Consider the following 18066-nt stretch of genomic DNA (forward strand, 5'->3'; position numbering starts at 1 on the left):
AGAATTAGAAATAAGATTACTTTTAGAATGTTTCACAAGCGTATGGTTTCATCTATATTGTTATGTACTTTACTTCTTACTAATTGCCTCAGAACTCTGACTCACTCTCAACAACACCAAACACCATCCACCTCCTCAATTCACCTTACAATTCACCTCTCAAACACCACCTAAACACCACCCAGATTCAACTGTCATTTTTCCATTTATACTCCCAGCCATTCAAACGCTCAGCCAATCATCCAGCATTCTACTGCCCATGTACTCCCCCCTTCTCTTTCACTCCACTTACCATATGTCTTCTATATAACCAGCACTTACCATATTTACAATATAAGCAGGAACATCACAGGGTGGTTTTGACTGAGTTGATCAGCCTCCAGCTTTTGTTGGATCAAGTTATTTACTTGGATATTATTGAGGTGCTGCAACCCGGACTTGTCTTACTGGGTACCCCACTCTATCCAGTGGGCTTCTGGTTGAGGTCAGAATATGACATTGTCGTATTAAGGGTGAGGCATGGATTCAGCCCTATTCCACCTTTTAGATGATCAGATAATATTCCAACAACATTGGCCATCTGTTGGGTACATACAGTATCTTGTATCAATGGTGTAATTTGCCAGATTCAAGAAACTTACAATTGGCATCTTGGAATTATTAGAGTGCATTTGTTGTTGTTATGTGCCTTCAAGTTGATTAAGACTTATGGCGACCCTTTGAATCAGTGGCCTCCTGCAGCATCTGTTGTGAACTGCCCTGTTCAGATCTTGTAAATTCAGGTCTGCGGGTTTCTTTATGGAATCAATGCATCTCGTTTGGCCTTCCTCTTTTTCTACTCCCTTCTGTTTTTCCCAGCATTATTGTCTTTTCTAGTGAATCATGTCTTCTCATTATGTGTCCAAAGTATGACAACCTCAGTTTCATCATTTTAGCTTCTAGTGACAGTTCTGGTTTAATTTGTTCTAACACCCAATTATTTGTGTTTTCACTGTCCAACTTTCACATCCATACATAGAGATTGGGAATACCATGGTCTGAATGATCCTGCCTTTGGTGTAAGTGATACATCTTTGCATTTGAGGACCTTTTTTCATAGCTGCCCTCCCCAGTCCTAGCCTCCTTCTGATTTCTTGACTATTGTCTCCATTTTGGTTAATGACTGTGCCAAGGTATTGATAATCCTTGACAAGTTCAATGTCCTCATTTTCAACTTTAAAGTTACATAAATCTTCTGTTGTTATTACTTTAGTCTTCTTGACGTTCAGCTGTAGTCCTGCTTTTGTGCTTTCCTCTGCATTATATACATTAAAAAAACAGATGTAAATTGCATCCATGCACAATGACTGAAATCTTGTGAATTTTAGAGTAGAATCAGAATGACTCTCAGCTCTTATACTGTAGTAGTTGACAACCATATTAAAGTATGTGAAGCCTTTCAAGCCCTCTGTGGCGGTCCTTCCCTGGCTCTCCCTGTCAGGTTCCTACCTGCTCGTGGCTACTGCCTGTCACTAGGCACCACCAGGGACTCCACCAGTCCAGACCGTCCTTTTTTATGGTTTCTCTCTCCGCTCTAGCATAGACCTCACCAGATCCCCCTGCTAGGCAGCACCACCAGTCACGTTCTATAACCAGTATCCCCAGAGACTCTGCCTGAGTCTCTCTCAATCAGGTTACCTCTGTGACTGCGTGCTCAAGCTGTCCCACTCCCTTTGTATCAATGCAGATACATATATTTCTGGTTTGCTCTGAATACTTGTGGTGTTATTCTTCCCTTCCCCGCTGCCACCATTTGTCACTCTTCAGCCTTGGTATTTACCTTACCCTCCCTTCTGGTCTGTGAAACCCCAGCCAAGGATCAGGCCTTTGGTAAACCAAAAGTATTTATTAACTAACAAAGATAACAAGATTACTTTAAAAGGCACTTAAGCATATGGTTACATCTATTCCTGAGGTACTGGTCTTAGTATTAATCCGAACTCCACACTCTCCTCTCATAAACCCACCCAAACAACCCACTAACATCCACCTCACATCCACCCAGATTTAACTGTCATCCTTCCATTTATACTGTCAGCCATTTTAAACATTCAGCCAATCATCTAGCATTCTACTGCCCATTCACTCCCCCCTCCTCTTTCATTCCACTTACCATGTATCTCCTATACAAACAGCACTTACCATATATACACTAATAGAGGAACATCACACCCTCTTCTAAAAAAGCTTCAGGGTTTCAACTTTGTTAAAGGAAGACTAAGATTGTTTTGTTTTGTTTTCAATGGACACAGTTGCACATACCGATCTGTTAATGGCCTAGTCCAAAGTTCAATACTTAGAAAAGTAAGATCCCTTGATACGAAAAAATCATAAGGGAGATTGGGCAGAGGCTGCTTTGGCTGCTATGTATGGTATCAATGCAAATGGGTTAGAAATTTGATTTGGTTTGCATTTAAAGCAAAATATAACAAATTTGCATTTTCCAAAACAATATGAGAACTGAAACACAGTCAGTCCTTCAAAAATCACACTTATCTGATTTTGCAATGCAGTTCTTCAACCAAATAATAATTACAAAAATGCTTATGAGGAAATCTGCAGAAAAATCATTATATTAGTGAAAACAACATAAACTTTAATATTAGGAGAAAGTGTTTGCAAAACGGTGAACATTAATCAAAACTGCATACAAAAATGTGTTTATTAGGAGAATTTTGCACTAAAATATTGAAGAATTTTCATGAGGATTTTTTTTTTAAAGCAGCAAATTGCTGTAAAACTGAATTTAAGATTGGGAAAATGAGAAACAGAACTGAAATTCACAGATCTTTCCATCCCAACTTATCAATAATGTAAATTTCAGAGATGTGTATCCTTAGATTGGATAGACTTATTTTGGTGTATAAACCTATGCATAACAGTTGAAGAGGCTTAATAGACAGACTAGCCTTTTGAGGAAAAGAAGTTATATTTCATCCAGCCCTCTGCATGGTCACAGGTCTCTGTGACGAAACCCATCACCCATATCTACTAAATTAATGAGCAAAGAAAAATGCATACTTGTCTAGAATGAATGCTTTCAAGTCTACAACACTGAAATATGTGGAGATAAATATTAAAGTGCTCTACCTTTATTTTAGTTTTTTGCATACTTGCCTGAAAACTGCATTATTTTCATCCTTATCTAAACCTATTCTAATTTCCTAGCCCTTTCAATCAGACAAAGCATGACACCCTATGGCAGAGCCAGATGCCAACTCTGATCATGTGTGTACTGTGGCAGCACTGTAACAGGACCTAAAAATATCATCCAGAATACCAGGGGTTCATTTACCTATTCATCTTCCAATATAATATATGCCAATGACCTACTTCATTGTACATAGGATAAACAGGCTAGTCCCGATGCAAAAGAGTAAATGGACACAAATCTGACATCAGAAACAGCAATATTCAAAACCAGTGGGGAAATATTTCAACATTCCAGAAAACTCTGTAAGTGACCCTAAAGTGGCCATATTTGAACAAATGAACTTCATAGGGAAACTGCATTGTGAAACCACTGAATTGCAATTCATCAAGTAGTTCAGCGCAATCACTTGTGGACAAAGTATTTTTTATCACATGATTTGTGAATGACCCCTGGTAATTATGTAATTATCACTGTCTGTACTTCATTTCCCTCTGAACTCATTGTTTACAATATCTCCCCACCCCCAATGCAATATATACTGTAACTAGGATGCCACAAGACTCTGGCTTTTGCTACAACAGATAAACATGGCTACCACTCTGGCAATTGGTTTTAGATGGAATTGGTCCTATATGGATCTTATCTTTAATCCAGTATGCAACAGGTTAATTATCCCCCATGAGATTTCATAGATATGCATGATATAAGTCAGTTGAGCTGACAATTTTTTTTACACAGTAAAATGCTTCTAGAAGCACCCATCTAGATTGTGGGATGGGTGCTTCTCATGCATGCAAGTTTTTCCCAGGCCCCACACTATCCTTGGCATCAAAATTGTTTCCCATTTAATCCAGATTTATCCTTTCTGAGGAAAATCTGCCCAGTTAAAAAAAAACAACCTGTTACCAATTATCTGTTTGTAGTATTAAGCCCATGTCTGGAAGCTCCGTAAAGCACAGAAAGGTAAACTTTGGTACACTGCTGATACAAGGCATAGCTCAGAATAGCTGTGTCTGACTTTTATAAAAATCCTTCCCATCTTACAATTTTCCTTAAACAGGAAAAGCATGAGAAGTCCTGCATGTGAAAATTGTGCATGAGAAGCAGCCTTTAAACATCAAAAGTAACATGATTTTATAGCAAGAAGATTTTGGAGAGGAAAGAAAGGGTCCATTTGTTATATATTCACCAAATTTTTCACATCTTTGTTTAGTGTTTCAACTGTGCAGCAAAGTCAGAACCAAGTAGCATGTGCTGTTAGTCTCTGGAACTTAATGGAAAAATCAAGTTTCTGGAAGAGTGTATGTTCAAACAAAAGCAAATCTACTAGAACCCACTGTTTAACCTTCATACTGTAAGAGCTTAGTCAAAGGTCAGTAATCTTTAACTTCATAAGTACAGGTATATATACTGCCTTTGTTTGGAATTCAGCTTCCATTAGGGATGTGATCATGGTGATATCCATGTTATCATTTTTAGATAATTTATTCTTTTTACATCCTAAACATAAATTGATTACATTCAAGTATGGCTATATGAAACATAAATCTTTATTATATATTCCAGCGATATTGGAAAAGCTGCATTTTTGTTGTGCCATAGTTATCATAATCACAATGCTAAGTACAAGGTTTTGGGGTGTGTGGCTACAATTTCACTGTCTAGGAAACTGAACACAGAAAAGATAGCCCACCAAACACATGGTAGATCTTGAAGTGTTGAAACTACAAAAATAACCACGACAATGCAAAGAATTAACATGCTATATGTTAATAAGTAATGTACATAAAGATTTATCCATTTGGTTTTCACAGTCTGCATTTGTAAAAGTGAAAGAAACCAGTTTATTTGTGCAAACTATTTCAATGTACATGTACATGTAGTATAGTTTTCTGTGCAACTTGCAACAGTGACACAATTTAGACTTACCTTTCAAAACAACTATTTATATAGTTGGCAGCCTTATAAAGAGGGTCACGTATTTGGATTTTATTGAATAACAAGTGATTCAGAATGGTTTACAATGTAATCTGAAACATGTTTACTCAGAAGTAAGCCCAACTGAGTTCAATGGGACATTCTCAGGTGAGTATGAAATTGCAGCCTTAAAATGTATTTCTGTGATTTGACCCAAGCAGAAATATCTCTTCTAAGCTAGTGAAATGCTGAGTATACCCATCTTACATGTGATATAGATCTTGTGACTGGTATTCAGCCCATATAACCCATGAGGGAAAGGGCTTGTGGAAAGGGCCTAGAGCAGGGTTGGCCACTCTGTGGCTCTCCAGATGCTGCTGGACTACAGCTCCCATTATCCCTGACCATGAGCTGTGTTGGCTGAGACTGATGGGAGCTGTAGTTCAGCAGCATCTGGAGAGCCACAGAGTGGCCACCCCTGGCCTAGAGCATAAATGCACCAGTCATTAATGCAATTAGCAAGCTGACAATGTAGACTCTAAAATCATGCATTCCCTAGATCTGCTGGCTGGAAGTGGTCAGGATGATGCAGGGCCAGGAGCCAGCACTGGTGGAGAGGGCCCAAGCTGTCAGAAACATGTCTCCTCGCCCATGGAGACCAGAGAGGGCAGAAGATACAACTGCTGGTAATTAACCTGGTGAAAAGCCCACAGGCTAGGTGCTGATTGATTGAGGAATGGAGGTGGTTCGGGACAGACACAGTTCACCCACATCCAAACCCCATCAGCCACTGGCAATGCCTTTACAACCTGGCAAATCCTATGCCATCGAAAGTGCTGGCAGAAAGGAAACAAACACCATAAATCACAATGGAATGTGCAAAAACCAAACTTCCCATGCAGCCTACTCTTCCCATCAAATCCCATACCAGCATAGGAGCACTCTGGATGTAGCAGAACACAACTGTCAATTAGTGCAGTACACTGGCAGGATATAAAACCTGCACACACCAAACGCTACTCAGATAAGTTGAACGGCATGTGGCTATGTTTCACATACTCTGGCTGTGTGGATTCTGAATTGGGAGAGGGGGGTTCTGGTGAAAGGGCACTTTGCACCAAAATAAACAGAAGGCACTTTGAGCAAAGTTTGCCTCTACAGCTCATGGGGCAAAACAACAATGCTACTGGTATTATCAGACTTCCATCCCAAACAGGCACCCTGCAGCAGCTCTTTGGACAACATGACCCAGCAGCAAACACCACTACAGAACAGTAGTGCAGGAGAGCCCCCATCAAGGTTAGACCAGGAAAAAGGGGAAACATGTCTGTGTAGGAAACTGCTGAACAGCTCAAGTCCCCAGCTGAAGAGATGCTGAGGAAAGTGGAAACACCCTTCAACAGGCCCCCCATCCCCACCCAAGGACTACCAGGCCCCATCTTTCTTACCCAGTTCAGGTTGCAGATGCAAGTACACCAAACTAACACATATCTGTATGTCGTTCCGGAGACACAATACAAAGACCACAGCAACAACACTCTGCTCACTTGGGCCAGTGCCACACAAAGGTAAGGGGATGTGTTAGCCCATCATGTGCTCCCCATCCCCAACAGTCAGCTCTCACAAGCGTGTGTTGATTTAGCAGAATCATAGCCATGTCTACGTAAGCATGAGACCTCTTGCTACACTCCAAGGAGACTCACAGCAAAAAGTTAAAAATCTGCACATGCTTCCCCTCCCTCCATAGATAGAAGACATGATTGATGCAGTTGCCATGCAAACACTTGGGAGGCACTGCCCAAAACCTCACTTTCCTCACTCAGCATCCACTGCTGCATCCAGGTACACTTTCAAAGTGCACCAGTGTCAACTATCAGTAGCTCCTCCTCCAACCTTCTTATATTTGTGGGCTGCCAAACCACAGGCCCCACCTGTGTGAAGGACCCATAGTCCTTGCTGCAGTCAGGCTACTATCTGTCACAATCTCACCAGAATAGAAACACAACCACCATTTCCATTGTCTATTGAGGCACCAATCTATGCTTCAAAGATAAAATAAAACTGAATTGTTCAGTGTCTTGTTTATTCATTTGCCAAGTCAGATAGGAAATATATCCTCAGTGCTAGGGATTCCCATGAGCATTCTTGGCTGCTGTTGGACTGTGTTGAACCATAACATATATCATCCTGTGCTGCAATATATCATTGCCAGATAGGTTGGGAATTGTAGACTAGACGGATGTGCTACACACCAATAGTAAAAAGTCTACTAATGCATGGTACAGCCTCAGCACAGGGCAAAGGGCACCAGTACAAACAAGGAAACTGTACAGAGAAAATATGGCTGCCCCTAGAGGTTACTGGAAAGGAGATCGGCTGTCCTGTTTCCCTACGGGTGATGGTGTGATGAGCAGAATGATGTGGGAACCCCAGGGAGAGCCTGCTTGGCTCCAGTAGCATTGTTTGGATATGTCCTAGATGCCATGGAGGGAACAGAGGAGGGTCCTTCAGGAGGTGCAAATGGTTTGAGTTGAACTGATGACCTGAGGAAAAGGCCAACTCAAAGTGTATCAACTCATAGTGTCTGATCGTAAGACAGATTTTTGCAATAGTGGTACAGACCCAGCAGATGAGGAAGTGGTATGTAAACACAGCTGAGAAGTTCGGTGCCTACAGCTCCCACTGTCTCACAAGCAGATTCTGTCTTCAAGCAAGAGAGTGAGCCTGGGAGCTGATCCACTCCAGCATGGCCTTTGAGCAGGCTTTGGACAGAGCCTTGAGAGCTGAGAAAAAGATCCTTACCCCAATTGTGCCCTGTGAAGTGCACAGTGGGTGACACCGAAGACCCTTACAGGTGGGTCTTGCAAGTGGTGTAGGTGGCTTTTGTAGATGCCAATTCTGATTGATCCTGGCCTCTTCCAAAGATATAGGTGACAATCAGAGCATATACCTATTGCTGGATTCCTGTGGTTCTCACAGGGGATAGAGGTGGTGGTGTCATGCCAGCTAGCAGAGAAAGTTGTGTCTGTGATTGTGATAGTCATCTGACCATCACAGCTGGACATCCCTTCCTTTACATTTGACTTGAGCCCCGGAGGTGGGCATGAGGTCTCTCTCTGGCTTTGGGGGTTCCTCCCTGTACCACAGAGGGGAGCTCCAGCGGCTATGCCTGGCACTTTCCCAGGCCTCATTTGCCCCTTCCATCTCTTCTGCTTGCTGGCATGCTTCTCCTTTGAGGCCCAGCAGCCCTTGTGAACATGGTGGATAGCCATCCACCAGCTACCTGCCCAGGATCCTGTGACACCACTCCCCAACCATTGGGTGGTACCTGACCAGCACTCATGCATGTGATGATGCCTTTGGGCCTAGATCTTGAGCAGACTGAGAAGGAGACACTGCCTCAAACATCTGAGGCAGGGGCTCCACTCCTAGCAACTTGGGAGAGGGTGGTCCAGGCCTAGGGATGGTGGGCTGGATATTAGTATTAATATGTCTGATGCGGGGGGGTGGGTTCTTGGATAGCAGCCATTGGGGTGGGGGATCAGGCTGCACTGATCAGGCTGTTGTCATGTGTTTCTGTGAGTGCTGTGATTGGAATCCTGAAGTGGCAATGAGGGGGTGTTGATTTCCACCTTGCTGCAGGACTGGTGGCACCATGTGTCTGTTTACGATGTTGCAGCAGCTGTGGGTGTCGTGCATACATGTCCCTGATTGGTAGTGTGTGTAGTAGGTAGATTAGCCATGCTTGTTGGAAGCTGCGTCTTGATTTGCTGCTGTGGGCAGGGTTACCATGAATGCTATGGGTGAGTCCTTTCGCCTTTTGCTGCATTTGTTTCCTTTTTCTCAGCTGTCATCCAACGGGGTTTGTATGGAGTGGATTTTGTGATGCCAGATTGATAACATTCCTTCCTCTTGGCAGATTTCCCTACTGGATTGCACAGTAAGATCAACTTGAGAATTAAATGTACCATGTACCAAGAAAATATCATTGTGAGTTTTTTTTAAAGAGTTGGATTAAATAAATGCTAAGTATTCTATTTAGTGGCTTATTACAAGTTAAGGTGTACCTGAGTTATGTGCCACCTAAATAAAAACTGCTAAACGATGGGTAGTTTAGAGAACCACTTACTCCTATGAGTTAACTTGCATAAAAATGTGTGCAAAAGAAAATTATGATAAGATTTACAGGGTAACTTGGAAAGATGTCAACATGGCCTTTAGCAAAATGTTCCAAAAAAGTCCATATAAACCAATCAAGATTATACTGCAGATTGTTAAATGATGTCACAAAAGTTCCTACAACTTCTTCAGAAAGTGGTTTTTGAAAAGTTTCATAAAATGCAGTACATTTAAAGGCCTTGTAATCAGGTATTTTAAAAAATATCTGTAGTTGTCATCTAATAATCAAGATTTTACATACTGTATGACTAGTGAAATTTAGTATGAAATTTTAGAATAGAAAGCATAAATTGCCCCCAAATCATTAAATTCTACATTGCCCACTTCTGCCATCAGTACAAAACATTTTACATAAAAAGAGCACATCATAGGTAAAAAATAAATTTATAATGTTGATGTATGTAAGGCAAATAAGGTGAATAGGCTCAATTTCACATTTTTAGATGGAATGTATTATTTATACTCTGAATCACTTGGGAATATGTTTCCAATTCACTGTGCTCATAAACATTCCAAAAGAAGGAAACAATCAAAAACAACAAAAACAATCCTTTAAAAAACCCTGAAGAATGAAACAGCTGAATTCTACACCGTGGGATAGATCAGAAAACAACTCTCTCTTGGGCTCGTTCCCACCAAAGTGTGCTGTTTAGTGTTCCAAAACTGCTGTCTTCCTCCTCTTGCTCTTTGGCAAGTTCCACAAATACCTAAAATGAGTAAGAGTTTCATGAACATATTAAATTACAATCACAATCTATGTGAATCTTGCTTACCTGCAGGCAAAATGGCAGCCCAAGATAGTACAAAGTTCCAAAGCTCCACAGCAGTAAACCAAGAATAGACCTGGTTACAGCTTCTGGTTTGTTTGGAGCAAGATAAACCATAAGTACAGGTTTGAATGTACCACTAAGCCAAACCATGGCTCAGCCCCAGTTAGTGCAGCATCAGCAGGACTAGGAAGGAGTGCTATGGCCATGATCTTCACTCCAGGAACTGGCATGTTTGCTTGTTCGTGCTAAACCATGGTTTGGCTTAAAGTTACGTGTGAACTGAGTCAATGTTAAATTAATAAATATTTTGTGAAGTTAGAAAGCTATAAAATAATCACAAAATGACAGCTGTGAATAATAATAAATGTAACAATGTTTTCTGTAAAAGCTAATTTATAGATGTAAATGACTATATTTGATTACATAAAATAAAGATAAATTTGAAAACCATGAACCACTATGTTCTGTAGGTTGCATTTAAAAAAAAAGTCTGTTTAAATTACCTGTTCAAGTGTTGCTTGAGAGAAGCTGTACTCTTCAACATTAAAAGCATGTTTTGCTGTTAAAAATGTTAAAAAGAACTCCTTATTCCTCAATAGTAGTTAAGCATCAAAATTACTTTATAGGGGCATGCACTTTAAAATGACACATTATCTCTCTTGATACCAGTAAAAATGGGAAACAGTTTGATTCATCTGAAGGTCATAAACACTAAAATGTGCATATCATAAGGCTCCTATAAGGTTCTGGCATATATATACACAGCCATCTCGGAAGTACTGTACATATATTCAGCTGTTCCTTAGCATTCCAGTAGCCAGGAAAGTTACTGTATGTATTGAGGCATGATACACATCTCAAACGTACATTAGGAGCCTCCAGAAGACTTTAATGTTTAAAGATGTGAGCATCAGTCAAACATAGTGTATGCTGTGAGGAGATGGCACATTAATGTATCAAGAGGAAATCCTGTACTTCTTTAAATAATCAAAAAGTTATCTGATTTTACTGTGCCCCACAAAGGCAAGTCAGGAAGGCAACACACCTACTGAAGCAAAATCTCATATATCAGACTGGTTTGGATGAAGGAATATAATATATAGAAAATTATATTTTTATGAGACATGATTAGGTGTGGGGGAGTTGGCAGGGTAAAGTTAGATTATCAGGAGGTTTGGATGGATAACTGAGAATCAAATGATGGCGGTTCTACTTAGTAAATGATTATCTCACCTTCCTCCAGTTTAGAAAAAGATAGTGCAAGCGAGTGGACATCTTCCTTTGGAATTTTATAAGCCAAAATAGATGCAAAACTGCAACAAAGACAAAATACACATGAGTACATACCACTAAGCAGAAATGACAATCACAAGTGGCTTGAGTAAACATTACAGAAGTTAAGCATTTTTGTACAATATGATCATTAGGGATGGATCTCAATTTTGGTTTGCTCAGTTTCTTATTTTTCCTGTTTTAAATTTATTTATTTATTTATTACATTTGTTTGTTGCTTTTCTACACAAGTGCACTTGAAGTGACTTACAGTTAATAAAAATGAAAAGTAAAAAATATCGTTTTTTTAAAAGTATATCTGATGATGGAGCAACCCTTCTTAGGAAGGCTACACAGCAGAAGCCCTCTAAAGCCTTCCAAAGTTAAGAACCAAATGCCTGGGAGAAGATAAATATTTTTGCCTGGCTCCTGAAGATGCATAATGATGGTGCCAGGTGTATCTTTCTGGAGAGAGTGTTCCACAAATGGGGGGGGTCACCACTGCGAAGGCCCATTCTTGTGTTGCCACTCTCTGCACCTCCTTCGGAGGGGGACACACAAAGAAGGGCTTCCGATGCCAAGCACAGGGTTCGGGTTGGTACATATAGGGAGAGGTGGTCCTTGAGATATTAGGATTCTGACTTGTATAAGGCTTTATAGGTCAAAACCAGCACTTTGAATTGAGCCCAGAAGCTTATTCGTAGCCAGTGCAACTGCACCAGAATTGGTGTTATGTGCTCGGCATTTTGTCCCGGTGAGCAGTCTGGCTGCTGAATTATGCACCAGCTGCAGTTTCCTAACTGTCTTCAAAGTTCAAAATTCAGTTTTCCACATTTCTGCAGCAATTTGCAGGTTTGTTTTAATCCTCATGAAAATTCATCAGCGTTTTAGTGCTAATTTCTCCTAAAAACACATTTTTGTATGCAATTTTGCCCAATTACACATTTTTGCAAAGCAGTTTTCTGAAATATAAATGCATCTTTGTATGCTATTTTTAGTGTTTAAGGTGTGGTGTAGTGGTTAAGGTGTTGGACTACAACCTGGGAGACTAGGGTTCGAATCCCCACACAGCCATGAAGCTCACTGGGTGACCTTGGGCCAATCACTGCCTCTCAGCCTCAGAGGAAGGCGATGGTAAACCCCCTCTGAATACCGCTTACCATGAAAATCCTATTCATAGGTTCGCCATAAGTCGGAATCAACTTGAAGGCAATTTCAATAGGCAAAAAAAACCTTGCAGTGTAAGAATGTACCTATAGCCAACATAGTTTCTATCAAACTTTAAATATTTGCACACATTACTTGGCTGGAGAACTGCATTGCAAAATTCAAAGAACTGTGAATTTTGAAGGATGGTAGTATTTCGAATCATGTTCCAAAAAGTGCAAATTTGGTACCTTTCCCTTGAACTTGATCAAATTTCTCCCCTATCCCTAGTTTTCATACAGCTGAATACACATTAGTTTTGAATCAGACTAGAGCTTTTATATGTTTTATCAGCTTATTTCTAACACTGAACCAGTTTCAATATAGCAAAGCAATGAGAGTCCTATAGAAAGAAGTTCCAATCAATGTCATTTGCAAAGAGAAAAGCAAACTAGTCAGATTAGCTGCCTGTTACGCAGCCAAATAAAATTTGGTCAGCCCCATCAACCAGAGGCCACTCTGGGTCTATAACAAACAAAGAACTATCTTTACAATAGTAAGTATATTATCGGAGGGAGGACAGGCAAGAAAGCATTGACTGATCAGGGCCCAATTTATTACTCAAGAGGAGACTGGGAAGAGAAGTTCCCACTCTAGTCTCTTTCTGAGATCTCTCCCCAAAGCTACATGTTTGCAGAGCTGATTAGTTGGCAGGTGGGACATGTGGTGAGTCCAAGCTGTGGGCTAAGTTCTGTGCCACTGTAGCCAGGTTTGCTGCCAGCCAACCAACGAACCCTCACTCTTCCCCACTCCCATGTTGAGCGTAATAAGCCACCCTTTATGTGGTGAATTGAGCCCAGAAGCTTGGAGGAAACCAAGCTTCCTTATTCTTTTAATACTCATATCTTTTGTAACTATTCCCTTTTACCTTTCCTGATGACTTCCATTTGGAAAAATGCGCAAAATCTCCCTTTGAAGATGCTCCTTCTTCTGTGTATCTGGCACATGTTTCAATTTCATTTCTAAGAAATATCCTCTGCCAAATTTACTCTTGAGATGTTGAACTGTGCCAATACATCTATCAGTATTTGGGGGAGGAGTACAAAAGATAGACAGTAAGGCAAAAGTAAACTTAATGTCAAATCTTTATGTTCTTTTAATACAAAAATCTAGGATGTTTTTATTCAAGACGCCCCAATATGCTGAGGAGATACCTTAACTTTCCAGACACCAAGATTGCGACTCGATCACACACAGCCTCTGCTTCTTCCATATAATGAGTTGTCAGAATAGCTGCTCTGTCTTTACTTTTAAAGGCTGCACGAATTGCTTTCCTGTAAAATGTAATAAATAATGAGAATAGCGGAGTGGCTAGCCTGTAAACAGTTCAAATGTTTTGGTATTTCTCTGTGCAGTCTGTGCAGACCTTCCACAAAGGTGAAGATGCTAGGAAGGACAAATCGTCCACTACCACCCACATTGTTTCTCTTTACCCAAACGTTTTGGCACAGCTAGGCCCAGCACACCTGGCCATAGGCTACAATTTACTTAATACTCTGATAAATCCTTTTGTTGGGATGTGTGCAAAAATTGAAATAATTCCTAGCAGGTATTGCTGAGCCAATAGTTCTCAAAAATAACTTTTGTCTTGATAATTAATGGGACGGCCCTTAAGAGACTGGTATTTGCTATGGGTAGTGGCAGCACAGGTCTTTATTTTTAAACCTTTGTTGCTTCTGAGGTGGCAGAGGTAGCTGGGCTTCCCAAAGACAGCTACCAGCTGCCATTTTCTTTTGCCCAAAATTATCCTGGACATTCTGAGGAGGAGGAATGGCAGCTACCTCAACAAAATCTGGTGTTATTTTGTGTTGCATTTATTTTAAATTAATGGGTTTTGCTAGCTGCCTCGAAAGTGATGCAGCTGGGGTGGGACATCATTTAATTAATTAAATCAGACTATCGGTCTCACCTGAATGGTGGTTTTGATAGGTAAACAGCTTTTTTGGCCATCTAATGGCAGGAAATGAATACAGAGTCAAGGAGCATACAGTCCCTTCTGGTTCTCACTCTAGTCCATTCATGATGAGACCGACCCAGGACCCCTCTAGCACTCACACACAAGACACAAGAGAAAGCAAACAAGAAAACACAGCTATTTTAAGGAGCAGAAAGTGTACACATCCTTGACTACAGAATGAACATGTAATTAACAATAAGAGAAGTTCCACTGGAAATGAACAATACTGAAACATTCATTCTTAGCTTGGAAGGAAATAAACAGGGCACTAAGGAATAGCACGCAAATCCAATATACATTTTACAAAAAGAAACTATGCAGACCAGTATACAGTAGGGAGAGATCTGGTGGCCTGACACCTATGAAAACCACTGTTCAGGTGAGGCAAACATTCTGTTTTCCATGTGTGTCAGGCCATCAGGTGGGGTGTACCAAATCAATCTCAGTAGCATGGATCCCACCAGGAAAAATCCGAAGTCTGCAGAACTAGCTGTTACAATATACACTGTCCAAAGACGGCATCAGCATAAGCATACAAGTCCAGTTTAAAGTGTTTTATGAAGGTGTTTGGTATGGACCAGGTGGCAGCTCTACAAAAATCAACTAGTGGAGCATTGGAAGTGAAAGGTGTCATGTTTGAAGCAGATCTAGTGGAATAAGCCATGATGTTTTGTTACGTGGCCCCCTTGAGAGATTAGTAGGCCAAGGAAATACTAAGGCCCTCAATCAAGTTAATAGCAGAAACCTTTTTTTTCAATGTCCATGGATAGAAGGAGGCAAAGAGCACATCCTGAAATATCTAGCCTGATTAAGGTAAATCTTGAGGGCCTGCAAAACATCAAGTGAGTCAGTCCTTCTTGAGGGGATAGACTGGTCTAGGACAAAAGGAAGGCAAGATGATGTTTTGGTTATGATGGAAGCATGTATTCCCCTTAGGTAAAAATGAAGGATCTGTACAAAGGATCACATAATCCTCCTGAAAAATACACAGGGGTCTGGCAGTAGATAGGGCTCCTAGTTCAGATACCAAGCACATTGTTGTAACAGCTAGAAAAAAGAGGACCGTGTAAGACAGCACACACAGAGGGATCTTTTGGAGAGGTTCAAAAACAGGCTGAAGAACTTTGTTAAACTCCAAGAGGGAAACCAGTGAACTGCAGGTGGAGAAGAAAGCAAAGCCCCCCCACCCTCCAGGAAACGCTTCAGCATAGGATGTGACCAAGTTGGACCTGAAGATTTGGAGGACAAAATGGCAGACGCCTGCTGATGCATGATGTATTAGGCTGCAAACCCAACTTCAAACACCTATGAGGAAATGCCAATACCTGTTGAATGGAGACTTTTGAAGGTCAAACGTTCTGAGTAGCATACCAAGCAGCAAAGACTTTCCAAGTGCTTTGGTAAATGCATATTGTAGACTGTTAGCAAGATGCAAGGATGGTATCAACAACCTCTCAAGAGAACCTGGATTGACTCAGATGGTGCCGCTCAAGTGCTACACCGTTAGCCACAACCACCCTGGATCCAGATACCAAGATGGCCCTTGGGACAACAGATCCAGGTGTATTGGTAGTTCTCATGTGACCTCTATGGACATAAAAATAAGGTTCAAGAACCATGGCTGGCAGGGTCCATACAGAGCAATCGGAATCATTTACGCCCAAAGGGGAACCAGAGAAAAAGCCCAGAGAAGGCTCTCAGGGCATCCACTGCTTTTGCCTCTGACAACCAGTACTGGGTGAAGAACCGGGGCAGCTGACTGTCCAGTGGGTATGCAAAAAGGTCCACCCAGAGAGTCTCAAAGTGCAACTGGAGCTGGGAGAACAACTGTTGGTGCAACTTCCATTCCCAAGGTGCAATCTGTTGCAGACAAAGCCAGTTCAATATCATGTTTAATTTGCTACTTAGGTGTTCTGCCAGCAACCAGAAGAGGCGTTGTTTACCCCAACTGAATAGTAACATCAACTCCTCCTGCAGGCTTCTGAACCTCTTTCCCCCCTGCCTGTGGTGTGGGCCTTCATGGTGGTATTGTCAGTGTGGAGGAGAACATGGCAGAAGAGTTGCAGTCCCAGACAAGCTACTCTGAGCTCTAGCTAATTTATTTTGTGGCTGGCCTCCGCATGAGTCTAAAACTCCTGAATGAACTTATTGTTGTAGTGGACCCCCAGCCTGCAAGCTGGCATCAGTGATAATTAAGGTGTTTGGAGGACCCTGAAAGGGAGTCCCCTTCTGCAGATTTCATGGGCAGGTTCACTACAGAAGAGATGTTCTGAGTTGAAGAGACAGAAGGATGAGGTGATGTTGAGGGCTGGCAATGTCCAGTAGACACAGGAGCAACTCCCACTGGAGGGTTTGGAAATGATGGTGAAACCAGAGAACTATACTGATGGTTGAAATGAATAGATGCAACGCCTTTGCAAGGAACAAGGTACACAGAAGGACACCACATCAAGGAATTTGATGCCTCCATGATAGTCTATATCCACTCCTGCAAAAGGAAAATGTGGCACTGGAAAGTGTCCAACATGACCCCCAGATGTTGCAGCCTTCAGGATGGGATGAGGTGACTTTTCCCTGTTGATCAAGAATCCATGGTCTCTCAGGGAGTCAAGGCTTCTTTGTACATGGCCCATGTTCCGAGACTGACTCTCCACCCCAACCAGAAGGTCATCTACATATGGATAGATATGGATACCATGAAGGGGTGAGACACCAGCGTAACCATGTTCTATACAAAAACTCTTGGTACTGACAAGAGACAAAATGGGAGAGTCTGTTAGTGGAAGCGATGTTGACTGTAGGAAAACAGAGATACCTCCGATTATGAGGGAGAATAGGCACATGAGGGCATGCTTCCTTCAGGTTGATGGACACCAAGTAATCTTCCAGTCACAGCATCTTCAGAATTGTGTTCAGGGACTCCATATTGAACTGCAATATTTGACAAATTGATTGAAAAACCTCAAGACCAGTGGCCCTCTATGAAACATCTATTTTGGCAGCAATGAACAAAATGGAGTAGAGTCCGGAGTAAAGGTTTACAGGATCTACTTTTCAATTGCACAGATTGTTTCCAAATCACATGAAGTATTAGTTCCCCTCTATTCAGCACTGGTTAGGCCTCATCTTGAGTACTGCATCCAGTTCTGGTCTCCACACTTCAAGAAGGACGCAGATAAACTGGAACAGGTTTAGAGGAGGGCAACAAGGATGATCAGGGGAATGGAAATAAAGCCCTATGAGGAGAGACTGAAAGAACTGAGCATGTTTAGCCTGGAGAAGAGAAGACTGAGGGGAGATATGATAGCACTCTTCAAGTACATGAAAGGTTGTCACACAGAGGAGGGCTGGGATCTCTTCTCGATTGTCCCAGAGTGCAGGACATGGAATAATGGGCTCAAGTTGCAGGAAGCCAGATTTCAACTGAACGTCAGGAAAAACTTCCTGTTAGAGCCATACAACAATGGAACCAACTACCTAGAGAGGTAGAGGGCTGTCTGACACTGGAGGCATTCAAGAGGCAGCTGGACAGCCATCTGTTGGGAATGCTTTGATTTGGATTCCTGCCTTGA

General features: G+C 41.5%; 1 protein-coding gene across 16 annotated transcripts in view; it reads right to left on the minus strand.

Annotated features, from left to right (window-relative positions):
• Positions 1–4729: 4729 nt before the first annotated feature.
• The window catches only part of LOC133379763 (cholesterol transporter ABCA5-like), a 108457-nt gene continuing 95120 nt past the window's right edge, over positions 4730–18066 (minus strand). For 14 of the 16 annotated variants that reach the window (XM_061615656.1, XM_061615657.1, XM_061615644.1 and 11 more), the window contains 5 exons: positions 13692–13811; positions 13406–13555; positions 11293–11372; positions 10563–10618; positions 4730–9996 (listed from right to left, as the gene is read on the minus strand). In XM_061615656.1, the coding sequence (XP_061471640.1) occupies positions 9892–9996; positions 10563–10618; positions 11293–11372; positions 13406–13555; positions 13692–13811 (511 nt within the window). In that variant the 3' untranslated portion in view covers positions 4730–9891. The remainder of the gene's footprint in view (positions 9997–10562; positions 10619–11292; positions 11373–13405; positions 13556–13691; positions 13812–18066) is intronic. The other 2 variants (XR_009761256.1, XM_061615659.1) reach the window with 2 other exon arrangements.

The sequence above is a fragment of the Rhineura floridana genome, chromosome 3 (genome assembly GCF_030035675.1).
Source record: "Rhineura floridana isolate rRhiFlo1 chromosome 3, rRhiFlo1.hap2, whole genome shotgun sequence".
NCBI lineage: Eukaryota > Metazoa > Chordata > Lepidosauria > Squamata > Rhineuridae > Rhineura > Rhineura floridana.